This window comes from Cydia amplana, chromosome 25 (assembly GCF_948474715.1).
Source record: "Cydia amplana chromosome 25, ilCydAmpl1.1, whole genome shotgun sequence".
In the NCBI taxonomy this organism is placed as follows: Eukaryota; Metazoa; Arthropoda; class Insecta; order Lepidoptera; family Tortricidae; genus Cydia; species Cydia amplana.
The window spans coordinates 5757168-5784250 of NC_086093.1; the positions used below are offsets into that span (position 1 = coordinate 5757168).

At 49.0% G+C, this 27083-nt stretch overlaps 6 protein-coding genes across 6 annotated transcripts; all 6 read right to left on the reverse strand.

The window, feature by feature from the left end:
- Nucleotides 1-632: 632 nt before the first annotated feature.
- LOC134659735 (histone H2B) lies at nt 633-1010 on the reverse strand. The gene has a single exon (XM_063515427.1). It carries the CDS (start codon nt 1008-1010, stop codon nt 633-635), a length of 378 nt encoding a protein of 125 aa, XP_063371497.1.
- Nucleotides 1011-7845: 6835 nt separating this feature from the next.
- LOC134659739 (histone H2A) lies at nt 7846-8220 on the reverse strand. Its single transcript, XM_063515431.1, has one exon. The coding sequence runs from the start codon at nt 8218-8220 to the stop codon at nt 7846-7848; it is 375 nt and encodes a 124-aa protein (XP_063371501.1).
- A 696-nt stretch (nt 8221-8916) lies between these two features.
- Nucleotides 8917-9594, reverse strand: LOC134659725 (histone H1C-like). The gene has a single exon (XM_063515417.1). It carries the CDS (start codon nt 9592-9594, stop codon nt 8917-8919), a length of 678 nt encoding a protein of 225 aa, XP_063371487.1.
- Nucleotides 9595-13032: 3438 nt separating this feature from the next.
- Nucleotides 13033-13443, reverse strand: LOC134659728 (histone H3). Its single transcript, XM_063515420.1, has one exon. It carries the CDS (start codon nt 13441-13443, stop codon nt 13033-13035), a length of 411 nt encoding a protein of 136 aa, XP_063371490.1.
- Nucleotides 13444-14184: 741 nt separating this feature from the next.
- Nucleotides 14185-14562, reverse strand: LOC134659638 (histone H2B). The gene has a single exon (XM_063515315.1). It carries the CDS (start codon nt 14560-14562, stop codon nt 14185-14187), a length of 378 nt encoding a protein of 125 aa, XP_063371385.1.
- A 6831-nt stretch (nt 14563-21393) lies between these two features.
- Nucleotides 21394-21768, reverse strand: LOC134659779 (histone H2A). Its single transcript, XM_063515482.1, has one exon. It carries the CDS (start codon nt 21766-21768, stop codon nt 21394-21396), a length of 375 nt encoding a protein of 124 aa, XP_063371552.1.
- Between the last annotated feature and the right edge of the window lie 5315 nt (nt 21769-27083).

A 27083-nucleotide genomic window follows, 5' to 3' on the forward strand; every position in this document is an offset into this window, starting at 1 on the left:
GACGGAGATAGTGTCCGTGTGAGCGAGAGGGCACGTCCCCCTCGCCCCTCTTCCTTTCTCACAGACACGATTTCTGATTAGAGTAAAACTAATAATATGTAATATTATTGAAATATAATACAATACATTTAAATAAATTAACAAATTTGAACCTAAACTCTTACTCTCATATATATATATTATAGCGTTTTTGATTATGATTTAGGACAGCTAGTTAGGTTAGGCTAGATAACATTATTTCACATAGTAAAGTTTAGCTTAAATAATAATTCCTAACTTATTTTATTATTATTGTATAATTTAAACCCAACTGTTGCCTCACGTTGCGCATGTCTGTCTATCTATAGTTTAGTTTTTCATATTTAAGCGCCCGTCGATTACATACAAAAGCTTTTACTTGCGTGTTGATTGATATAGTGATGTTTAATCGACCGATTGACACCGTATGCACGGTTAGAAACTTGCTATATTATATTCAGAACTTATTTGTGGCCCTGAAAAGGGCCTTTTTGGTTGTTGCACAAACCACACTCTCTCAAAGCGTGTCGTCGTGTCGCAATACGAACTATCTAAACCCATCACACTAAAATGTGCATTGAGAAGACGGACCGCATACGAGGAACGACGGACGCTTACTTGGAGCTGGTGTACTTGGTGACGGCCTTTGTGCCTTCACTGACGGCGTGCTTGGCGAGCTCACCGGGCAGCAAGAGCCTCACGGAGGTCTGCACCTCCCTGCTGGTGATGGTGGACCTCTTGTTGTAGTGAGCGAGACGGGAGGCCTCGGCGGCGATGCGCTCGAAGATGTCGTTCACGAACGAGTTCATGATCGACATGGCCTTGCTGGAGATACCGGTGTCGGGGTGGACCTGCTTGAGCACCTTGTAGATGTAGATGGCGTAGCTCTCCTTGCGCTTATGCTTCTTCTTTTTCTTCGAGTCAGACTTGGAGATGTTCTTCTGGGCCTTGCCGGATTTCTTGGCGGCCTTACCGCTAGTCTTGGGTGGCATTGTGATATAGTTAGATGCTTACAGTACGAGAGTTGAACTGGTAATGTGAACAAAAATTTTTTTTTTTTTTTTTTTTGAGGATTTTGATGGAATTTAGAGAAATTGGGCCTCTATCATATCCATAAATTTGACGCCGGGGTGTTCCGAAGGGACATCCCGGGGGAATAGAAAAGTTGCCTGCGTCCTGAAGGGACTCAGGTCTTAGCCTCCTGTGAGGGTATTAGTAAGTTACTGGTCAGTGATGTTAGGTTAGTCATGTTTATTGTAAGTAGGTTGTCGGTTTGTCTGTAGACAGCGGGGGAGAGCGAAATGATAACACATTAGGATCGGAAGCAGTAGATATGGACATCATTAAGTGTTAGCCTGAGCTACCGCCCCTGCAGCCATTCGTTGAGACGTGGTGACCTGCGGAACAAAAGTTAGGGGTACACCCACTCGCGGGTTTGATTTGAGTCGTTTCTGTATATTTAAGATATGTGCTATTGCGGATATGGCGTCATTGTCTGTCAGGTTTGTCAGTTCTATTTTGTGTGTGCAGTCAGGTGGGAAAGTTTCTTTGCGGGGGGGGTCTTCGTTGAGTCTGATCGTTATATCGTCGTCAGGGTCTGAGAGAACGTGTTTTGGTCTACGTCTACCTCTTTTAGTGTTTTGTCGAGGGGTGTAGGAAACTGTGGAAACAATTAGTGGATTAGAGTGATGGGGGGCTTTGTCGAAGTACCTCCTTGAGGCATATTGGAGAAAATTTTGTACTGATTGGAGGTTCAAGTCATGATGGAGGTCTTCGTTCCTAATATACCAGGCCGCGCCAGTTGCCCTTCTGAGGAAACGGTTCTGGAGTACTTGAAATGATTTTAGTTTGTGCTTGGATGATTGGGCGAAGACCACGCTGGCGTAGGATAGGATGGGTCTAATACAGGTTTTGTACAGCGTGATCTTCGCCCTGATGCTCATGTTACCTTTAATGAGAGGATTCAAACGGCCCATGATATATGCTGCCCTGTCCCTTACTATTTTTATATGCTTATGGAAGTTTAGGCGCGTATCCAGGGTTACCCCCAAATATTTGGCATGATCACTCCACGTTATATATTTATTAAAAAGTTTAATCTTATCATAGTTTTGTTGGGTATGTTGAAGACCACCCCCCTTTTTGGTAAAGAGGATGGCGACACTTTTTTCAGGATTCACCTCAATTCTCCAGCGGTCGAACCAGTCCTCTAGGGAGTCCGCCGCTCGCTGGAGGAGAGAGGTGAGTATGGTTGGAGAGCGGGATGAGGCATAAAACGCTGTGTCATCAGCAAATAATGCGTACTGGACATCTTGTACTTTGGGTATGTCGTTGACGTACAGGGAGAACAGTGTTGGCGACAGAACCGAACCCTGTGGCACACCTGCCTTCACGGGGTGATAGGTAGAGAGGGACCCCTCCACTCTGTAACCAAAGCTTCGACCGGTTAAGAAGTCTCTGATGATATGGATGAGACGTGTTGGCACACCTAGTTTATTCAACTTGTAAATCAAGCCGGTGTGCCATACCTTGTCGAAGGCCTTGGCCACATCGAGGAAGACTGCTCCCGTTGGGATGGGTCTCCTCCTCTCCGTCAGCCGTTGAAGGATGTGCTCTGTGATTCTATGGACTTGATGAACACAAGAGTGGTTTGCCCTGAACCCAAACTGCTCCCCCTGTAAAATGTCATTTCCGTCTGTATATTGGTGAATCCTATTGAGGACACAGCGTTCGTAAATTTTGCCCATTATGTTGAGGAGGCTGATGGGTCTATAACTGGTGGGAATATTACTAGGTTTCCCCGGCTTTGGGATGCCGATGACGACTGCCACCTTCCACGCTGTCGGAAAGTGGCAGCCGCCAAGAGCTGCATTATAGATTTTTAATAGGATATGGATTAGTGGGTCTGGGAGAAGTTTATAAAATCTGTTGGGTATTCCGTCAATTCCAGGTGCTTTTAATGGTTTTAGCTTATTTATTATTCGTTTGAGTTCTGCAAAAGTGATCTGCTGGAGTGGGGGATCTGCTGGTGGATCTATTAAGAGCTCCTCCACCTCCTCCTCTATTATGGGAATGTGGTCTGGATCGTTGGGTTCCTTGCCGGGAGAGCATTGATCCTCCAGGCTATGGGCTAGGCATTCGGCCTTTTCAGTGTCGGTAAAAGCCGGTAGGTGGGAGTCAGGGCGAACAAGCGGGGGCATTAACACTACCGTGTCAGCCTTGAGAGACCTGGCCAGTTGCCAATAGGCTTTGTGACCTGGCCTGATCTCTTCGAGCATGTCGTTCCACTTGTCCTCCCTGTGCACCTTTAACTTTTCCTTTATTTGCCTTTGGAGCCGGTTAATTTCATTTTTGCTCTCACGGGAGGGAAAGTGATCGTAGTTTTTTAGAACAAAGTTTTTTCTGTTAATTAAGTCATTTATCTCTGGGGGGAGCTGCCATCGTCTATCATCATCAGCCGGGACTGTCCTGGTACAGCTATTTATAACATCTTGAAAGCCCTTGGTTAAGTCCTCGACTGCTTTCTCCAGTGAGGCCTTTGATGATAGGTCAGGATTTAATAAATTTAAAAGTGGACTGTCCTCCTTGGCCAGTTCCACCCCCACGTTTGCCCAGTTCACCACCTTCTTTGTGGCGTCTGGATCCGTTGGGGGAGGGCCCAGCCTGAGGATGACAGGTCTGTGGTCGGAGTTAAGGATGTGAGCCACCTCTATTGATCGCATTCTGAGTGACACGTTTTTCATAAGTGCGACGTCCAAGATATCTGGCAGGAAATCGTCCTGTGCTGGATAGTGAGTAGGCTCGAGGGGAGATAATATGTCAATCGGGGGGTCGGATTTTAGGAGCAGCTGACATAACAGCCTGCCATTCCCGTTGCTCACCCTGCAGTTCCATTGAACGTGCTTGGCATTGAAGTCGCCGGCCACTATGACCGACTCGTCCATGCCAAACACGGTCTCCAGGTCCTGCAGGATGATACTCTTGGATGCAGGCTGGTATGCAGAGACTATTGTGATGGGCATATGGCCTGTGAGTGCTAATCTACATGCAGAAATTTCTAAGTTGGTTAGGGTTGGAGGGGGGATGACCGAGCAGTGTAGCTCCTTTTTATAATATATTAGGGTACCGCCTTTAACAATTCCCAGCCTGTCATTTCTAATTATCTTGTAATTGGCTATCTTGGGGCTTCTGTGGGTTGGTTTTAGGAATGTTTCCTGTACCAGGAGGATATCCAGTTGGAGTGATTTCATAGCCCCTGCTAGCTCTTCTTTTTTCCCATGAATTCCGTTTACGTTAAAAAAGCCTACGTTTAATGATTTTGGTTTATTTCTACTAATGGGCGTGCAATCCATTAACGCTGTTTTTACATAGGTTTTTAATATTTGATAGTAGTTTCGCATGCTGGGCCATGGCTAATAATTGCTGAGCTGTGGAGTTAGCGTTCCTGATCTTCGAAGCCAGTAAACAGACCTCATCTATGTCTAATGCGTTCGCCATATCCATCACCAACTGTAGGTCCGCTTCGGGGTTGCCATATGGGTGTGGGATGTGGGAAAGGTGAGACTGCTGCGGAGGAGCGACTGCTGTTCGTCTTTGATTGGTTGAGGGCATTTGCGACTTCCGATGATGCGGCACTGTAGGTGGTGGCGGGGAAGTTTTGAGGTGTGAGGAGGAGGGGGGGGAGGAGTTTGTTTGGTAGGGGTAGGGGTGAGGGTTTGATGCTTGGCGTTGATTGGCAGTAGAGGTATTTGATTGCCAGGTTTGGGTTAGGGAGTGGGGAGGATTTCTGCTCCATGCGTTGCTTGCATTGTATTTCTCTGAAATTTTTCGTTGAGGTGGTTGAAGTTGGGGCTGGGTTTGAGTTTGAGAGGGCATATTACGTGGTGTGGGTAAGATTGGAAAGATGTCCCTGGTAACTCCTGACTCTTCCTGAGAGAGATTGAAGTTAGGCTGGTTTGACAGGGGTATCGGTTGGGTGCGGGGATTGTTGTTATTACCCCTCCTGCGACGGGGTCTGACATTTTTTAGAGGGGGGGCTGCCGGGCAAATTGAGGCGTTAGCAGAGTGGTTCCCTCCGCATAACACACAAGTTGTTACAAATTTGCCCGTTGCCGGATCAGGTTGCCTGTCACAATTTACCGTGAGGTGATTGCCAGGGCATTTGACGCACCTGGGCGGCATCTCACAGTATTTCGCGGTGTGGCCATATCTCTGGCATCTCTGGCACTGAGCAACTCTGTTGCTCTTGTTGGGTGGTTCGATTTTGAGCCCACTGAGGCCACATACATGCTGAATGTCGAATATTTTTTTCCCTTTTTTAGTAAGGTCTAGTACAACTTTAACACCGTTGAATGGTTCGCGCTTGTCTTTCGGGCCTTTTAGCATTCTGGAAACTTCGAGAACTGGGAGATCTTGGCTGATAAGGTCGTTCTTGATATCATCAGTTTCGATGCTTACTGGTAAACCAAGGATGACCACCCTCAATTTCCTCTGTTTACCAGTAGGGTGGGAATGGAACCCGTCCTTTAGTAATTTGCGCCAGCCTCTATATTGTTCTGGGGTTTGTGTGTCGATGTAAAGAATGGATTCCTTAGTATATTTACATATGCCAACATGTGATCTTAGGAAACCCAGTTTTTTAATGTTAGCCTGCTTGGAGAGTGAGGCCCATCTGTTAGGGTCATAAACTACTAAAGAGGGGGGGGATCTGGGCTTCCGTTTTGGCTGGTCCTCTTCCTCATCCTCTTCTGTGTAATTGTCAAAGTCGTCGTCCTCAACGATGGAGTCGTTGTCCTCGTCATCATATACCAATTCCATCTCTTGGGTGTTCTGAGATGTAAATTGCGAGCGGTGGTTTGGAGATTGTGAAAGAATGTGGGCTGGCGACGCGTGGCGGCTGGCTTGGGAATTGTCATTATTACGACCTGGTTGAGGTTGAGGCCATTTACCTTGAGGTAGGTGAGAAAAAGGGTTCTGCGAAATCGGTATAGTTGGGTGGGATTGAATGGTGGGGGGGGGGGGAGTCTTAACTGAAGGCTTCCTCCTCCTACTTTTTCTTGCTTTGGCCTGTTCGTAGTCCTCGTCTGATCTTATAGAGGAGAATTCTCCGTCAGACCCGCTGTCTGTATTACTTAACTTGTCTCTGACGCTATTTGATTTGGACACGTTACCACGGTTGGCGCTCATTATCATATTGTAAATTTCGTTAGTTTGGGGGGAACGCGACCTAGACCTGGGGGTACGCACTTCCTCGTGAGAGGGAGAGGTTAATCTGTAAGGATGTGAGCGAGAGGATGCACTAACGCTGCGTTGGGACAGTGATTGTGAACGAGAGCGATGGCTGCCACGATGGCGCGCCTCTAAGTCTCGTCTTCGAAAGTCAAATTTGTCTGATTTTAATGTTGTCATGTCCTGTGAATAGTGACTGTTTATATTGCGAGTGGGTGTAACCCTACCTTGAGCCGCTGGGGTGTCCGCGTAGTTGTTGACTGTCGGCTGCGGGGGCCGCCGCTCCTGCGAAGCTACTGGGGGCTGGCTAGGAGCCGGCGCGGATGCACCGGTAAAGCCAGCGGCGCTGGCCGCTGCCGCTAATTTGTTTTTGTGTTCGAGCCATTGCCCGTGCAGGTGTGGACAATACGAGTCCACGAACATGTCCATTACTTCCGTACGTGTTGTCATGTTGACTTTTCGCTCGCCCCCAGTACCCTGTACCGGGGGGGATGATGTAAAGGGTGGAGGGAGGGAGGGCACTGAGTTATCAATGATTTGGTTATTATTTTGTCCCAGTAGACAACCGAACACTAGAGGTGGCACTGTTTATGAGTCTCTGTCTCTTTAATTACACTGCACAGCAATCCGGTAATAAAGCGCACGGAGCAGGGCTACAACGTGGCTTGGGCACTATTTGAAAATCCAACACGCGGAGCCAGGCTCAACGCGGCGATGATACGTACACTAGAACCAGCACGCGGAGCCAGGCTCAACGCGGCGATAACACGGTAAACTTTACCAGCACGCGGAGCCAGGCTCAACGCGGCGGTGGAAAGGTCGGCACTCGATGCGAACGACAACGAGGCACGCGTGCGCGCGGCGCGGCGTCCGGAGCGGGAATCTCTGTCTGTCTGTGAACAAAAATTTTTGATATTTTGTTTATATTAGGCGCGGCGAACGGGAAATAGGGGACTAAAGATCGAGCGTTACGCCGGCGTTATCTCGACCAATAGCGTTCGTGCATCATTAGCATCGTCGGTTGGCAAGGTGGGGAGTGAGAGCGCGTGTTGATATTATAATAATACTGACGAATTTACTATTAATGTAATGAAAAGAATATTAATGATTTAGTTAACAGATCTCATTTAAATATATATTATATATAATTAGATCTGTTATTGTCCATTTTAAAACTGTGTGTAGGCGGATTAGCTCATTTGTTTATAACTGCCGTTTTGCTGCTGTAGATGAGCAAGTAATAGCTCTGAGCCATATATATGTACACACATTGTTGTATGTTTAATATCCCATATTTGTAGTTTGTAATATTCTTTAATACTTCTCGAAATCATTAGAATTTAGTATCAGTACATAATAAATAAATAAATAATTGATCTATCGAATGACATCATATACGTACGAGTTATGCCATGAAACTTATATAACGTTATCACAGAATCATATTGTGGCCCTGAAAAGGGCCTTTTGTAACGGTCACTCGGGAGGGAATGTAACATAGGCCCCGTGCGATAAAATATACGCAAGAGACGAATGCAAACATTCACCAATCGCCGGGTGATACCGCTAGAGACGTACACGGATGAGAAGTGTGGACACTTAAGCCTTCTTCTCGGTCTTCTTGGGCAGGAGCACGGCCTGAATGTTAGGCAGCACACCACCCTGGGCGATGGTCACGCCGGAGAGGAGCTTGTTCAACTCCTCGTCGTTACGGATCGCCAGCTGGAGATGTCTAGGGATGATCCTGGTCTTCTTGTTGTCGCGAGCGGCGTTGCCCGCCAACTCGAGAACCTCAGCGGCCAGGTACTCCATGACGGCGGCTAGGTACACCGGGGCACCGGCACCGACGCGCTCGGCGTAGTTGCCCTTGCGTAGAAGCCTGTGGATACGGCCGACGGGAAACTGGAGTCCGGCACGGTTAGAACGGGACTTTGCCTTTCCCTTAACCTTGCCACCTTTACCGCGTCCAGACATGTTTAAAGGGATTAAAGTTTAGTTTATCAACACACACACAAAACGTGAGCACACGAACGTACGCTGCTCAGCCTTTAATAAAAATATCATAGCGCTACGTATATCCTTTTATACGTTCACGGAGTACGCTGATAGTGGGGATACAACGAGCCGACATAACACGAGCCCGATCGACCAATCAACGCCCCGCCCCGCTTGCAAGAGCGCGAATTAGAGAGAATAGAAAATTCAATTTACAAACAACTAAGTATAAATATATTATAATTTTTAATACGTATGTAGATAGATGACTATTGTTTGAAGTCTTGAGACTTTTAAATAATGTTTATTCACGTTCTAATAACCGTGTAAATTCATATATAAAATCTAATTTAATTTAACGTAACGTGACCCATCCGTCTATCTATCGGTATCTAAAAATATATTCGTAAAATATTTGGTCCGTTTATTTTTATATCTTATTTTGATTGATTGTTTGATCGATCGACTCGTGTATTGTGCTTATATTGCAATGAAACAGAGGCGATATGAACCTTTGAATACATTTGTTAGCCCTGAAAAGGGCTTTTTGATGTGCGTTTAACGCGCACAGGCGTATCACGTGAGTCGAGAAGAGGCGACGCGTCGTCGTATAAGAATATTATAGCGACGACAATCGACATCTCCTCTACGACGACAACAATAACTGTCGCAGTCTTACTTCTTCGAGGCAGCCTTCTTGGCGGCGGGCTTCGCTTTGGGTGCGGCCGCTGCCTTCTTGGGCTTCGGAGCTTTAGGCTTCTTGGTCGGCGGCTTCGCGGTCTTCTTGGCCTTAGGCGCGGCGGCGCTCTTGCCCTTGGCGGGGGTGGAGGGTTTCTTAGCGGCGGGCTTCTTCTTGGCGGCGGCTGCCTTCTTGTCCTTCGTGGCGGCCTTAGGCTTGGCCGGGGAAGCGGCGGCCTTCTTCGCCTTAGCGGGCTTAGCTGCGGCGGGCTTCTTGGCGGCTGCTGAAGATTTAGCGCTAGATTTCTTGGCCGCGGCGGGCTTCTTGCCGGCCGATGATGACTTCGACTCCAGTTTGAACGAGCCGGACGCGCCCTTGCCTTTGGTCTGAATGAGTGCGCCGGATTCGACTGCGCTCTTCAGATATTTTCTGATGAAAGGGGCCAGTTTCTCGGCGTCGACCTTGTACTGGGCGGCGATGTACTTCTTGATAGCCTGCAGGGACGAACCGCTCCTCTCCTTCAACTCCTTGATGGCGCTGTTAACCATCTCGGACGTCTTAGGGTGGGTGGGCTTCGCCTTAGGCTTCTTAGCGCCTGCGGATGCGGACGCCTTGGGCTTCTTCGCGGGCGTCGCCGGGGCGGGAGCGTCGGCAGCAACTGCGGTATCGGCCATAATTATTTATTATTATTTAATAACGAAATGAGCAAGTAAATTTAGTAAATCGCACGAACTGCGCAAAGATAGAATACAGGCGGACGCGTGTAAGCGGAGCGCTGCGCTGGCGAGTACTAAACACGTCAAATTGGGGGCGCCACTTTTTATATATACTCCGGCTTAACCGTAACGCAGACCCTTGTGTCGCGGGACGTTTTCTCGTAATAACAGTTCCAACTTTTCACTTACTCGTTTATGATTAAACTAAATTTATAGCGAATTATATTATAATGATTATAATAAAATTACACATATATATTCTTTATGAATTGATATATGTATTTTAATGGATGTTTAAAGTTTTGGAACGGCGATAAACGAATGAGAGAACTTTACTTTTGGTATTATAGGTTGCGGACACCTCGGGTCAGTTTAAAAAGTGATTTTTCTTAATTAAAATCACATTTAACACTATTATGTGTCTTCCATTTAAAAGTGAAGATACCATAGATAGATGTGACACAATAACAACAGTTGAAAATTATCGTTATAATGTTATTTTGACTTGTTGTCTTCACTGTCGTAAAACAGCCGTACCGCGACTTGGATTGCCTACGTTCAGTTCAGTTTGCTCTCTGCTGGTACCGATGTAAAACGGGATAGGTACTTTATATTAAGTTTAATAAATTATGTACTATTATACATTACTATATCGTATTAATGAATATTATTATAATTCGTATTATAGTTTAAATAAACGAGCGATCTTCTACGGGGATCATACAGGTAGAGCGCGAAACTCGCGGAGCGTGCGGTGCGGGCAGGGCATGGTGGTTATTTAGTGTATCGTGTATATCGTATTTATTTATAATAATTTAACGTATTATATTATCGTAAGTGAGGTGAGAGTGGGTGCGGTGATGGTGGGTGTCCCTGTCTGTCTGTTTGTTTTGCGCACTATATGCGAATCATTTACCTGATTGGGCAGTTCATCCCAATCTTAAGTAGGTGGCAGGTCGGATCGGTACACCTAGTTACAGGTCACATCACATCACATCACAGTGCATGTGATTGTTGTTGTTTATTTATACATATTATGGTGTTATTACCTATTGGTGAAAGTAATAATAAGTGAGTGCGTGTGTGAGAAAAATATGTAAATGGATGCAGTGCAAGACATGATTTTCGATTTGGAAAACGTGAGTAGGTAAATACCTAACCTAATGATAAATAAATAAGATAATAGTGCAATGTATGTATGTCGGGAAGTCGGGAAAAATAAGAAGATGAAGATACTGTATGATACGGGAGAGATATATGTATACATATATGTATATGTATCTGAATGTATGAAATGAAATGAAATTGATGCTCCACTTACTACCTGAATAAATTACCCCAACATACATTACATTATTATAGAGAAGTTTCGAACGAAAAGTGTAGTGTAGTGTAGGTAGGTACTACGTTCAATCGATCGAATCTATATCTATGCCTATTTTTATTTTATTTTTATTTTATTTTATTTTATTTTATTTTAAGGTTCACCAACAGTTATTACATTGAGGCTTAAGTACATCAATACAAACTTAAATAACATGCTGAATGTATAACTAATTACTGGTAAACACCACATGCAAAAATTAAAAAAGCAAATTCAACAACAAAGCCACATTTGAACACCTTATTACTATAGAATAAGGAGCAAAGCGCAACCACGATGTAGACTGGTTAAGTTATTTTATACGAGTAAGTAGGTACATGAGGTGTACCAAAATATTTATGTATGTAATAAGTAGGTATACTTAGTACCGTGGTTTGAAACCAAACTCGCAACGAGCAAATTTTGAAGCCCCATTTTGTAATATTATTTATCTATCTTTGTACTTATGTAAAACAATTATTGTAATTGTTTCAGAGAGCTGACTTCATACACCTACCAGTACCACCGAAGCGGCGCGGCGAGCGAACGAACGAGCGAGCTGGCTACACATGCAAGTTAGAAAATTGGACTTGCGGTGCGGGGTGAGTCATTATTTTTAATATACGTAGGTACATATAAATAAATAAATATAATATAATATATAATGACTTAGGTAGGTAGGTAGGTAGGTAGGTACAGTATAGGTACCTACTTAGATAGATCGATTGTTTATACGTCTGTGTTGTGTCGCCACTGAAACTTTGTTTGTATTGTAATCGTATCATAGAATTATTTGCGGCCCTGAAAAGGGCCTTTTTGTATTTGCGTCCGAGGACGCGGGGTGCGGGGTGCGGGGACCGACGACACTGTCTCGGCGGGCGGACAGTGCAGCGGCCGGCCGGCCGGCCGGCGCGCTTAACCTCCGAAACCGTAGAGGGTGCGGCCCTGACGCTTCAGAGCGTAGACGACGTCCATGGCGGTGACGGTCTTCCTCTTGGCGTGCTCGGTGTAGGTGACCGCGTCACGGATCACGTTCTCGAGGAACACCTTGAGAACACCGCGGGTCTCCTCGTAGATCAGACCGGAGATACGCTTGACGCCACCTCTGCGGGCGAGACGACGGATGGCGGGCTTGGTGATACCCTGGATGTTATCGCGGAGCACCTTCCTGTGGCGCTTGGCTCCTCCTTTCCCCAGACCTTTACCTCCCTTACCGCGACCGGTCATTGCGACTTGTGGTAGAGAGAGATTAGACTTCTCGAACGGAATTCAACACACGACACACGACTTGCGGCGCGCGTCGACACGAGTGGAATAACTGGCGTTTGGCTCAGGCCCGCGCTATATTTATACGCTTTACCCCATTGCGGGGCGACGGGGGACGGGGTTAGAGATATCGGAGCATTATTATTTGATTTACTTTTCATATAAATACCTACATGTAAAGTAAAATAAGTTCATACCTATGATACTTTATTTAAAATCATACATATATATATACTATTACTTACTTCATATTACTATAACAACGGCGACCGGATCGTGGAAGAGTGCCCCGTAGCGCTATCTCTCTCTCGTATTTCTCCTCTAATATATATATATATATATATATATATATATTTGTAAGTATTTGAATTTATCGCGACCGAGTAAGCAAATCATTAATAATGAATCATTATGTATATTAACATTAATTCAATTTCCCGTCTAGTAATATATAGGGGTAATAAGTTCATAAGTAAATAATCTTACTTACTTGCGTGTATTTCGTGGTTATATAATTTATTTATTGTAACTACGTGCGAATTAAATATATTTGACTAATGATGATGATCGATTGAATAATCTAAGCAGGCGTTTGTTCAAAGAAACAATTGTGAACTTTTCGAATCATGTGTGGCCCTGAAAAGGGCCTTTTGATATATGACAGAAGCGTCACGTTCGCATGTCCGGGACACAAAATGGCATGCGTTCGCGCAGACTGCGTTCGGTGATGTAGCTCCGTGTCAGTGTTAGTGCAGCATTGTGGTGGTTTAGGCACGTTCACCGCGGATCCTGCGAGCCAGCTGGATGTCCTTGGGCATGATGGTCACACGCTTGGCGTGGATGGCGCAAAGGTTGGTGTCCTCGAAGAGGCCGACGAGGTAAGCCTCGCTGGCCTCCTGGAGAGCCATGACGGCGGAGCTCTGGAACCGCAGGTCGGTCTTGAAGTCCTGAGCGATCTCACGCACCAGACGCTGGAAGGGCAGCTTGCGGATCAGAAGCTCAGTGCTCTTCTGGTAGCGACGGATCTCACGGAGGGCGACGGTGCCGGGCCTGTAACGATGGGGCTTCTTGACGCCCCCGGTGGCTGGCGCGCTCTTGCGGGCCGCCTTGGTGGCGAGCTGTTTACGGGGCGCTTTACCACCGGTGGATTTACGAGCGGTCTGCTTGGTACGGGCCATTGCGAAAAATTTACTACGACACGCGTGTACGTTACGTTAACGAGTCACGAGAGGGAATAAACAAAATTTTAGGCGCGAGGCGCTTTTATATATACGCTCGTCGGAAAGGGACGGAGATAGTGTCCGTGTGAGCGAGAGGGCACGTCCCCCTCGCCCCTCTTCCTTTCTCACAGACACGATTTCTGATTAGAGTAAAACTAATAATATGTAATATTATTGAAATATAATACAATACATTTAAATAAATTAACAAATTTGAACCTAAACTCTTACTCTCATATATATATATTATAGCGTTTTTGATTATGATTTAGGACAGCTAGTTAGGTTAGGCTAGATAACATTATTTCACATAGTAAAGTTTAGCTTAAATAATAATTCCTAACTTATTTTATTATTATTGTATAATTTAAACCCAACTGTTGCCTCACGTTGCGCATGTCTGTCTATCTATAGTTTAGTTTTTCATATTTAAGCGCCCGTCGATTACATACAAAAGCTTTTACTTGCGTGTTGATTGATATAGTGATGTTTAATCGACCGATTGACACCGTATGCACGGTTAGAAACTTGCTATATTATATTCAGAACTTATTTGTGGCCCTGAAAAGGGCCTTTTTGGTTGTTGCACAAACCACACTCTCTCAAAGCGTGTCGTCGTGTCGCAATACGAACTATCTAAACCCATCACACTAAAATGTGCATTGAGAAGACGGACCGCATACGAGGAACGACGGACGCTTACTTGGAGCTGGTGTACTTGGTGACGGCCTTTGTGCCTTCACTGACGGCGTGCTTGGCGAGCTCACCGGGCAGCAAGAGCCTCACGGAGGTCTGCACCTCCCTGCTGGTGATGGTGGACCTCTTGTTGTAGTGAGCGAGACGGGAGGCCTCGGCGGCGATGCGCTCGAAGATGTCGTTCACGAACGAGTTCATGATCGACATGGCCTTGCTGGAGATACCGGTGTCGGGGTGGACCTGCTTGAGCACCTTGTAGATGTAGATGGCGTAGCTCTCCTTGCGCTTATGCTTCTTCTTTTTCTTCGAGTCAGACTTGGAGATGTTCTTCTGGGCCTTGCCGGATTTCTTGGCGGCCTTACCGCTAGTCTTGGGTGGCATTGTGATATAGTTAGATGCTTACAGTACGAGAGTTGAACTGGTAATGTGAACAAAAATTTTTTTTTTTTTTTTTTTTGAGGATTTTGATGGAATTTAGAGAAATTGGGCCTCTATCATATCCATAAATTTGACGCCGGGGTGTTCCGAAGGGACATCCCGGGGGAATAGAAAAGTTGCCTGCGTCCTGAAGGGACTCAGGTCTTAGCCTCCTGTGAGGGTATTAGTAAGTTACTGGTCAGTGATGTTAGGTTAGTCATGTTTATTGTAAGTAGGTTGTCGGTTTGTCTGTAGACAGCGGGGGAGAGCGAAATGATAACACATTAGGATCGGAAGCAGTAGATATGGACATCATTAAGTGTTAGCCTGAGCTACCGCCCCTGCAGCCATTCGTTGAGACGTGGTGACCTGCGGAACAAAAGTTAGGGGTACACCCACTCGCGGGTTTGATTTGAGTCGTTTCTGTATATTTAAGATATGTGCTATTGCGGATATGGCGTCATTGTCTGTCAGGTTTGTCAGTTCTATTTTGTGTGTGCAGTCAGGTGGGAAAGTTTCTTTGCGGGGGGGGTCTTCGTTGAGTCTGATCGTTATATCGTCGTCAGGGTCTGAGAGAACGTGTTTTGGTCTACGTCTACCTCTTTTAGTGTTTTGTCGAGGGGTGTAGGAAACTGTGGAAACAATTAGTGGATTAGAGTGATGGGGGGCTTTGTCGAAGTACCTCCTTGAGGCATATTGGAGAAAATTTTGTACTGATTGGAGGTTCAAGTCATGATGGAGGTCTTCGTTCCTAATATACCAGGCCGCGCCAGTTGCCCTTCTGAGGAAACGGTTCTGGAGTACTTGAAATGATTTTAGTTTGTGCTTGGATGATTGGGCGAAGACCACGCTGGCGTAGGATAGGATGGGTCTAATACAGGTTTTGTACAGCGTGATCTTCGCCCTGATGCTCATGTTACCTTTAATGAGAGGATTCAAACGGCCCATGATATATGCTGCCCTGTCCCTTACTATTTTTATATGCTTATGGAAGTTTAGGCGCGTATCCAGGGTTACCCCCAAATATTTGGCATGATCACTCCACGTTATATATTTATTAAAAAGTTTAATCTTATCATAGTTTTGTTGGGTATGTTGAAGACCACCCCCCTTTTTGGTAAAGAGGATGGCGACACTTTTTTCAGGATTCACCTCAATTCTCCAGCGGTCGAACCAGTCCTCTAGGGAGTCCGCCGCTCGCTGGAGGAGAGAGGTGAGTATGGTTGGAGAGCGGGATGAGGCATAAAACGCTGTGTCATCAGCAAATAATGCGTACTGGACATCTTGTACTTTGGGTATGTCGTTGACGTACAGGGAGAACAGTGTTGGCGACAGAACCGAACCCTGTGGCACACCTGCCTTCACGGGGTGATAGGTAGAGAGGGACCCCTCCACTCTGTAACCAAAGCTTCGACCGGTTAAGAAGTCTCTGATGATATGGATGAGACGTGTTGGCACACCTAGTTTATTCAACTTGTAAATCAAGCCGGTGTGCCATACCTTGTCGAAGGCCTTGGCCACATCGAGGAAGACTGCTCCCGTTGGGATGGGTCTCCTCCTCTCCGTCAGCCGTTGAAGGATGTGCTCTGTGATTCTATGGACTTGATGAACACAAGAGTGGTTTGCCCTGAACCCAAACTGCTCCCCCTGTAAAATGTCATTTCCGTCTGTATATTGGTGAATCCTATTGAGGACACAGCGTTCGTAAATTTTGCCCATTATGTTGAGGAGGCTGATGGGTCTATAACTGGTGGGAATATTACTAGGTTTCCCCGGCTTTGGGATGCCGATGACGACTGCCACCTTCCACGCTGTCGGAAAGTGGCAGCCGCCAAGAGCTGCATTATAGATTTTTAATAGGATATGGATTAGTGGGTCTGGGAGAAGTTTATAAAATCTGTTGGGTATTCCGTCAATTCCAGGTGCTTTTAATGGTTTTAGCTTATTTATTATTCGTTTGAGTTCTGCAAAAGTGATCTGCTGGAGTGGGGGATCTGCTGGTGGATCTATTAAGAGCTCCTCCACCTCCTCCTCTATTATGGGAATGTGGTCTGGATCGTTGGGTTCCTTGCCGGGAGAGCATTGATCCTCCAGGCTATGGGCTAGGCATTCGGCCTTTTCAGTGTCGGTAAAAGCCGGTAGGTGGGAGTCAGGGCGAACAAGCGGGGGCATTAACACTACCGTGTCAGCCTTGAGAGACCTGGCCAGTTGCCAATAGGCTTTGTGACCTGGCCTGATCTCTTCGAGCATGTCGTTCCACTTGTCCTCCCTGTGCACCTTTAACTTTTCCTTTATTTGCCTTTGGAGCCGGTTAATTTCATTTTTGCTCTCACGGGAGGGAAAGTGATCGTAGTTTTTTAGAACAAAGTTTTTTCTGTTAATTAAGTCATTTATCTCTGGGGGGAGCTGCCATCGTCTATCATCATCAGCCGGGACTGTCCTGGTACAGCTATTTATAACATCTTGAAAGCCCTTGGTTAAGTCCTCGACTGCTTTCTCCAGTGAGGCCTTTGATGATAGGTCAGGATTTAATAAATTTAAAAGTGGACTGTCCTCCTTGGCCAGTTCCACCCCCACGTTTGCCCAGTTCACCACCTTCTTTGTGGCGTCTGGATCCGTTGGGGGAGGGCCCAGCCTGAGGATGACAGGTCTGTGGTCGGAGTTAAGGATGTGAGCCACCTCTATTGATCGCATTCTGAGTGACACGTTTTTCATAAGTGCGACGTCCAAGATATCTGGCAGGAAATCGTCCTGTGCTGGATAGTGAGTAGGCTCGAGGGGAGATAATATGTCAATCGGGGGGTCGGATTTTAGGAGCAGCTGACATAACAGCCTGCCATTCCCGTTGCTCACCCTGCAGTTCCATTGAACGTGCTTGGCATTGAAGTCGCCGGCCACTATGACCGACTCGTCCATGCCAAACACGGTCTCCAGGTCCTGCAGGATGATACTCTTGGATGCAGGCTGGTATGCAGAGACTATTGTGATGGGCATATGGCCTGTGAGTGCTAATCTACATGCAGAAATTTCTAAGTTGGTTAGGGTTGGAGGGGGGATGACCGAGCAGTGTAGCTCCTTTTTATAATATATTAGGGTACCGCCTTTAACAATTCCCAGCCTGTCATTTCTAATTATCTTGTAATTGGCTATCTTGGGGCTTCTGTGGGTTGGTTTTAGGAATGTTTCCTGTACCAGGAGGATATCCAGTTGGAGTGATTTCATAGCCCCTGCTAGCTCTTCTTTTTTCCCATGAATTCCGTTTACGTTAAAAAAGCCTACGTTTAATGATTTTGGTTTATTTCTACTAATGGGCGTGCAATCCATTAACGCTGTTTTTACATAGGTTTTTAATATTTGATAGTAGTTTCGCATGCTGGGCCATGGCTAATAATTGCTGAGCTGTGGAGTTAGCGTTCCTGACCTTCGAAGCCAGTAAACAGACCTCATCTATGTCTAATGCGTTCGCCATATCCATCACCAACTGTAGGTCCGCTTCGGGGTTGCCATATGGGTGTGGGATGTGGGAAAGGTGAGACTGCTGCGGAGGAGCGACTGCTGTTCGTCTTTGATTGGTTGAGGGCATTTGCGACTTCCGATGATGCGGCACTGTAGGTGGTGGCGGGGAAGTTTTGAGGTGTGAGGAGGAGGGGGGGGAGGAGTTTGTTTGGTAGGGGTAGGGGTGAGGGTTTGATGCTTGGCGTTGATTGGCAGTAGAGGTATTTGATTGCCAGGTTTGGGTTAGGGAGTGGGGAGGATTTCTGCTCCATGCGTTGCTTGCATTGTATTTCTCTGAAATTTTTCGTTGAGGTGGTTGAAGTTGGGGCTGGGTTTGAGTTTGAGAGGGCATATTACGTGGTGTGGGTAAGATTGGAAAGATGTCCCTGGTAACTCCTGACTCTTCCTGAGAGAGATTGAAGTTAGGCTGGTTTGACAGGGGTATCGGTTGGGTGCGGGGATTGTTGTTATTACCCCTCCTGCGACGGGGTCTGACATTTTTTAGAGGGGGGGCTGCCGGGCAAATTGAGGCGTTAGCAGAGTGGTTCCCTCCGCATAACACACAAGTTGTTACAAATTTGCCCGTTGCCGGATCAGGTTGCCTGTCACAATTTACCGTGAGGTGATTGCCAGGGCATTTGACGCACCTGGGCGGCATCTCACAGTATTTCGCGGTGTGGCCATATCTCTGGCATCTCTGGCACTGAGCAACTCTGTTGCTCTTGTTGGGTGGTTCGATTTTGAGCCCACTGAGGCCACATACATGCTGAATGTCGAATATTTTTTTCCCTTTTTTAGTAAGGTCTAGTACAACTTTAACACCGTTGAATGGTTCGCGCTTGTCTTTCGGGCCTTTTAGCATTCTGGAAACTTCGAGAACTGGGAGATCTTGGCTGATAAGGTCGTTCTTGATATCATCAGTTTCGATGCTTACTGGTAAACCAAGGATGACCACCCTCAATTTCCTCTGTTTACCAGTAGGGTGGGAATGGAACCCGTCCTTTAGTAATTTGCGCCAGCCTCTATATTGTTCTGGGGTTTGTGTGTCGATGTAAAGAATGGATTCCTTAGTATATTTACATATGCCAACATGTGATCTTAGGAAACCCAGTTTTTTAATGTTAGCCTGCTTGGAGAGTGAGGCCCATCTGTTAGGGTCATAAACTACTAAAGAGGGGGGGGATCTGGGCTTCCGTTTTGGCTGGTCCTCTTCCTCATCCTCTTCTGTGTAATTGTCAAAGTCGTCGTCCTCAACGATGGAGTCGTTGTCCTCGTCATCATATACCAATTCCATCTCTTGGGTGTTCTGAGATGTAAATTGCGAGCGGTGGTTTGGAGATTGTGAAAGAATGTGGGCTGGCGACGCGTGGCGGCTGGCTTGGGAATTGTCATTATTACGACCTGGTTGAGGTTGAGGCCATTTACCTTGAGGTAGGTGAGAAAAAGGGTTCTGCGAAATCGGTATAGTTGGGTGGGATTGAATGGTGGGGGGGGGGGGAGTCTTAACTGAAGGCTTCCTCCTCCTACTTTTTCTTGCTTTGGCCTGTTCGTAGTCCTCGTCTGATCTTATAGAGGAGAATTCTCCGTCAGACCCGCTGTCTGTATTACTTAACTTGTCTCTGACGCTATTTGATTTGGACACGTTACCACGGTTGGCGCTCATTATCATATTGTAAATTTCGTTAGTTTGGGGGGAACGCGACCTAGACCTGGGGGTACGCACTTCCTCGTGAGAGGGAGAGGTTAATCTGTAAGGATGTGAGCGAGAGGATGCACTAACGCTGCGTTGGGACAGTGATTGTGAACGAGAGCGATGGCTGCCACGATGGCGCGCCTCTAAGTCTCGTCTTCGAAAGTCAAATTTGTCTGATTTTAATGTTGTCATGTCCTGTGAATAGTGACTGTTTATATTGCGAGTGGGTGTAACCCTACCTTGAGCCGCTGGGGTGTCCGCGTAGTTGTTGACTGTCGGCTGCGGGGGCCGCCGCTCCTGCGAAGCTACTGGGGGCTGGCTAGGAGCCGGCGCGGATGCACCGGTAAAGCCAGCGGCGCTGGCCGCTGCCGCTAATTTGTTTTTGTGTTCGAGCCATTGCCCGTGCAGGTGTGGACAATACGAGTCCACGAACATGTCCATTACTTCCGTACGTGTTGTCATGTTGACTTTTCGCTCGCCCCCAGTACCCTGTACCGGGGGGGATGATGTAAAGGGTGGAGGGAGGGAGGGCACTGAGTTATCAATGATTTGGTTATTATTTTGTCCCAGTAGACAACCGAACACTAGAGGTGGCACTGTTTATGAGTCTCTGTCTCTTTAATTACACTGCACAGCAATCCGGTAATAAAGCGCACGGAGCAGGGCTACAACGTGGCTTGGGCACTATTTGAAAATCCAACACGCGGAGCCAGGCTCAACGCGGCGATGATACGTACACTAGAACCAGCACGCGGAGCCAGGCTCAACGCGGCGATAACACGGTAAACTTTACCAGCACGCGGAGCCAGGCTCAACGCGGCGGTGGAAAGGTCGGCACTCGATGCGAACGACAACGAGGCACGCGTGCGCGCGGCGCGGCGTCCGGAGCGGGAATCTCTGTCTGTGAACAAAAATTTTTGATATTTTGTTTATATTAGGCGCGGCGAACGGGAAATAGGGGACTAAAGATCGAGCGTTACGCCGGCGTTATCTCGACCAATAGCGTTCGTGCATCATTAGCATCGTCGGTTGGCAAGGTGGGGAGTGAGAGCGCGTGTTGATATTATAATAATACTGACGAATTTACTATTAATGTAATGAAAAGAATATTAATGATTTAGTTAACAGATCTCATTTAAATATATATTATATATAATTAGATCTGTTATTGTCCATTTTAAAACTGTGTGTAGGCGGATTAGCTCATTTGTTTATAACTGCCGTTTTGCTGCTGTAGATGAGCAAGTAATAGCTCTGAGCCATATATATGTACACACATTGTTGTATGTTTAATATCCCATATTTGTAGTTTGTAATATTCTTTAATACTTCTCGAAATCATTAGAATTTAGTATCAGTACATAATAAATAAATAAATAATTGATCTATCGAATGACATCATATACGTACGAGTTATGCCATGAAACTTATATAACGTTATCACAGAATCATATTGTGGCCCTGAAAAGGGCCTTTTGTAACGGTCACTCGGGAGGGAATGTAACATAGGCCCCGTGCGATAAAATATACGCAAGAGACGAATGCAAACATTCACCAATCGCCGGGTGATACCGCTAGAGACGTACACGGATGAGAAGTGTGGACACTTAAGCCTTCTTCTCGGTCTTCTTGGGCAGGAGCACGGCCTGAATGTTAGGCAGCACACCACCCTGGGCGATGGTCACGCCGGAGAGGAGCTTGTTCAACTCCTCGTCGTTACGGATCGCCAGCTGGAGATGTCTAGGGATGATCCTGGTCTTCTTGTTGTCGCGAGCGGCGTTGCCCGCCAACTCGAGAACCTCAGCGGCCAGGTACTCCATGACGGCGGCTAGGTACACCGGGGCACCGGCACCGACGCGCTCGGCGTAGTTGCCCTTGCGTAGAAGCCTGTGGATACGGCCGACGGGAAACTGGAGTCCGGCACGGTTAGAACGGGACTTTGCCTTTCCCTTAACCTTGCCACCTTTACCGCGTCCAGACATGTTTAAAGGGATTAAAGTTTAGTTTATCAACACACACACAAAACGTGAGCACACGAACGTACGCTGCTCAGCCTTTAATAAAAATATCATAGTAGTAGTGGATGTCTTTCGACGCCCCTTTTGAAGGGGTGTGAGAGGCCTCTTCCGCCTTCCGGCTGCGGAGGCTGCGTCGAATCGCGCCCCACCTTGTGGGGCGGTCATTTCGCTCGTCGTTTGGAGGACGGCTGTGTTGCTGGTGTGGGCCAGCTTTATCACTACCGGCCGTTATCCAACCCCGCGACCCCTAGCCTGGTGATACCGTTTGAGCGGGGCCAGGTTCGGGACCGCAGGGAAGGCGACCGGCAGCTTAGGCTGGCGTGTGCGTCGTGCCTATGTAGGCGTCATCCGATGTTGAGTGTTTGTGTCTTCTTCTTCTTCGTCGTCTGTGTTGTGTAGGAGGGCTCGGGGGAGATGCCGAGCCCTTGGCTGGTCCGGTGGCCGCGTGTAGTGCGGCGCGATCCCTCGTAGATGGTCGTGGCTGCAGTTGTCCGCGCGGTCGAACATGCCCCGCGCGAGACGCTCGACGAACTCCTCCAGGCTGCTCCACTTCAGGTACTCGGCGATGGCTGCGTTGGTCACGTACCGCGTTGCTGCGACGATGGTCCGTAGCGAGAGGGTCTCCTGACGCCTCATCTTCTCCTTGTTGGTCCTGGAACAGAAAGAATACCAGGCTGGTGAAGCGTATGTTAGGCGTGAGCGGACGTAAGCTTTGTACAGACCGAGTTTGGTCCGTACAGGGAGCTTACTGTGGAGGACTGGTCGCAGTTTCATGCGAGCGGTTTTCGCTCGCATGACTGTGTTTGCGACGTGCGGTTGCATGGTCAGTCCCCTGTCTATGGTCACCCCCAGGTATTTCACTGTGGGTGACCATGTGAGGGGTTGGCCCGCGAGAGAGGGGGGTGTGGGCAGCGGCACTCTTGCGTGTGGCTGCCCTGTGATGATGGCTTGCGTCTTGCCCACGTTGACTGATAGCCTCCATTTGGAGAGCCAGTCAGGAAGGGCGTCGAGCGTTGGCTGGATCTTCGTAACCGCGTGCTGCATCTGTAAAGAAGTCGTATAGTAAGCGGCGTCGTCTGCGAATAGGGCTAGTTGCGCTTGTCCAACGACTGGGATGTCGTTGGTGTAGCGCACATAGCATGCGGGTGAGAGGCAGCTCCCCTGGGGGACGCCCGCCCGTATTGGGCGGTCTTGCGACTGCGCCGTGCCTTCCACTTGCACGTGGAAGCGTCGGTCGGTCAGGAACGATGCGATGACTCTCACGATGCGGCGGGGTGCTGTGGACAGAGAAAGTTTGTATATTAGTCCTTCGTGCCAAACTCGATCGAACGCTTTCTCCATGTCTAGGAGAACGGCAACGGTGTGCTCCTTTTTGTTGTGAGCCATGCCCATGTGGTGTAACACACGGGTGAGCTGCAACGTGGTGGAGTGTTGAGACCTGAAACCAAATTGCTCCGGCCTGGGTGCCAGGTGTGGCGAGAGGTTCCGGAGCAGCAACCTCTCGAACACCTTTGATAGGTTGCATAGCAACGTGATGGGCCGGTAGTTCTCCGGCTTCTTCCTGTCCTTCCCGGGTTTGGGAATGACGATGACCCGTCCTGTCTTCCAGATGGTGGGGAAGTGCCCCGACCGCAAGATCCCGTTGAACAGGCGCGCCACTGCCGCTAAGGTGTTTAGCGGCAGTTGGCGGAGCGCCATGTTCGGGATCTCGTCGGGGCCCGGCGCCTTCTTCGGGTTGCAGTGACGCCTGATAGTCGCCTGGACCTGCGAAGGAGAAAAGTAGAGTGGATCATCGTGTGTCTCTACGGGCACGTTGAGATAATCTCGAACGTGCTGTACGATGACCGCCGTGTGTTGCGGGTCGGTGTCGGGGAAGGGCCTGAATTGCTGCTCAAGGCTGCGAGCGAGTATTTCCGCTCTGTCCTTGGCTGCGTATTTCAGGATCCCGTCGGTTTCGTCCACTAGGGGTCGAATCGGCTCTGGCGTCGCGCTGAGTTGTCTGCATAACCTGTGGATGGAAGGAACGTGATCAGTTACGCTTTCAATGTGTGTTTCCCAGCTCGCAGCTCTGTGCTCGCTGAGTTTTTCCCTTAACAGTCGCTCGAGACGATTGAGCTCAGTCTTGACCGACTGAGCTCTAGTCCTTTGCCACTGTTTCCTATACCAGCGCTTTTTCTCTAAAAGCGCTTGAAGCGGCCTCGGAAGCGGCTTACGCCGGTCTGTGTGTGGGACCGGGTGTGTGGCCTCGGCGAGGGCTGCTTTGATGTCCCTGGTGATTGTGGCTGCTGCGGCATCGACCTCTTCTGCGGTCGATATGGGACCTGTACGGGGAGAGATTACCATGGCTTCTGTGAAAGCCGTCCAATCGTAGCGGCGTCCGGGTCTGTAGAGTCTCGTCGTCGGCTGGTCTGCGATGGTCAGGAGCACCGGCCTGTGGTCGGATGAGAGATCGTAGAATACCTGATGCCTCATAAGAGAATCAACTCCGCGAGAAATCGCAAAGTCGATCGTGGTGCCTCTGCGGTATACGTCGGCGTGGTGGTAGTGCGTGGGCTCGTAGGGGCCCCCTACGGTGAGGTCGAGGTCCTCTACGACCTGGTAGATGACGTTTCCCGATTGGGAATGCGCGGAGGAGTTCCAGGCGGAGTGCTCGGCGTTGAAGTCCCCGGCCAGGATGGTCGGCACGGGGGAGTCCACTAGTAGTCGTTTGAGGTCGGCGCGCGTCTCTGCTAGCAGACAGTATCTGCTGGGCCTGTAGACAGCAAACAAACGCAGGTTATGCCTTTGTAGTTTGATGTCTACCCCTAACGCGGACAGCGTGTTGGGCTGCGCGACGTCCTCCACCAGTTGGTGGATGATTGTCCTCTTTATGAGGATGGCGAGGCCTCGCCAGGCAACCCCGGTAACGGGGTTCGCTTGGTCCAAGCGGTACGCCATGTAGCCGCTGACTGTGAGCGTCATTGCTGACGTCAGCTTGGTCTCGCAGATCAGCATGATGTCGATGTCCTGGCTGTGGAGAAAAGTACGGATATCATTAATTTTACCATTTAATGTTTCCGCGTTCCAATACACTATCCTTAACTCTTTCTCTTTTATGCCGTAAGAGGGAGTGAAGCTAGCGAATAACTGGCGTTATTGCTGAGAGAGGGGCGAGCTAAGCCTGATTGTGGTCAGGCTTAGACAGAGACTTAATAGCTAGTACTAACTCGTCTAGCGTTGGCCTCAGGGATATAGTTACCGCGGATTGCACCGCGGTAACTATGTCCTTGTGCAATGCTGTGGTGTCGAGTGCGGGGGCCGCAGGGGGCGCTGTGGTCCGCGTCGCTCGGGGCTCTGCTTGTGGCATCCTCTGCGGTTTAGGTTGTGGCTGCGTCCGTCCTCGATGTCCGGTTGTCCGCTGCCTCGGCTGATTGGCGGGTGCCATTAGAGAACCTGTGGAAGAGTCCTCTACCAGGTTGGGCGTGTCCGAAGCCCTGGTGTCGGGGCCTCGTTGCGGGCGGCGGGTTGGCGGGCGGCGTGTGTGGGAGCGGGTGCCCGCTCGCCAGTTGCGCAGCTCCTGCAAGTAAAACTCGCACTGCTTGTGGTTGCCCGGGTGGTCCCTCAGGCAGTTGGCGCACGTCGCTGGCTCGTCCCTCGGCCGCGTGCACTGGTGCGATAAGTGCGGCAGCGCGCACTTTACGCAGCGCATCGGCCGGTGGCATCCCTGTGAGGAATGTCTGAAGCCCTGGCACCGGTAACATTGCGGTGGCCCAGGCTTACCTCTCCAAGGTTCGACACGAACCTTGGTGTTGATGTTTGCGATGCTGGTGAGGTCGAGAAAACCGAAGTTCTCTCGCTCCGTGCCGTCGAGTTGGACGAAGAAGATGGTGCCCCCTCGTCCTCTGCCTGTGGAGATAAGACGTGCGTGTGATACGTTATACCCCTCTTTGGCGCAGGCGTCCTTCACGTCCTGCACCGTCATGGTTGACGGTAGGCCGCGGATAGCGGCCTTCATGGGCAGGGTCGACTTCTCCGGGTGCTTGACGAACTGGATCATCGGGTTGAGTTTCTGCTCCTTGCAGAGGTAGGCGAATACCACACGGTATTCCTCCGAGGTCCTGGGGTAGAACCGCACGCCGGTAGGTTCGACGTTCTCGGTTTTGGCCTCAAAACCGAGGCGTTCGTTGAGGGTCCTTAGGTGGTGGCCCGCGTCTGGGAGGACCTCGACCAGAATCTGGGGCGGTTTGGCCCTCTTGGCCGGCGGCTGCGGCTGCTGCTTCTTCTTCTTGCTGGCTGCGGTATCTGTGGGCAGTGAAGAGGCGGTTTTAGGTGGCGATTTTGCAGCGGCCGCGTACGTGTCGGTGTTTGCTACCGGGGTCGGTAGTAACACCTTGCGTGGAGGCGGCTGTTGCGAGCATCCGGCCGCGGGTGTCGATGGGACGGTTGTGTCCATCGGTGAGACCTGTGGGCAGACGGCGGGTTGAGTAGGTCCGCGCGACACAGGAGTGATACGGTTACATTCCCGTTTCTCCTCCTGTGCCGGCGGGCTGTCCTCCGCCCGTCGTCTCTTCTGTTGGCGCGCCCCGGAGTGCGCCAACAGGGTTGATAATAGCGCCGCCTCGAGCGGGCCGAGGGTGCAACTGTCTAGCGATCCCCGAGCTACTCTGTCGAGTTTCTCGAATATCGCCATCCAGGCGTCCCCGGTCAACCCGAGGCCGGGCTGAGGGCGGCAAGGCGGCTGGTGGCGGCGTTGCGGTGAGTTGGCCGGCGTGCTGAAGTTGCCGGCCGGCTGCGATGGCGGCGGGCTCGCCGCACGTGGTGAATAATTACCACGTGGTGATAAGTCAAGCGGCAATAAATCGCCACGTGACAAATCACCACGTGTCAATTCTCCGTTGTCGCCTGCCCGCCCCGACTCTCCGTCCACGGGGGGCTCGGAATTGCATTGGTCCTCCGCGTCTGAGCCTTCGCTAGGGCCCTCCACGGGGTCGACAACATCGATGGACTCATCCGAGTCACTATCTGAGATCGTCGACCCCGTGTAGCTTCCACGCGCTGGCAGACGCTTTGGCCTTTTGCATTCCGATCCACCTGCGATTTCGTCGAGCAGGAGCAGGCCGGTGTCTGGGAGCACCACCACGTGCGTAGGGCCCGCCGCCTGGGCTGCGTCCTCTTCCTGTGCTGCCGCCGTCTTGGTGGGCGTCCTCTGGATGACCATGATGGCGTGTGTGTGTGTGTGGCGTCGGCGCGTTGACCTGTAATTAATTACAGGCGTGAGTACAAGTAGTACAGCTTGCGCC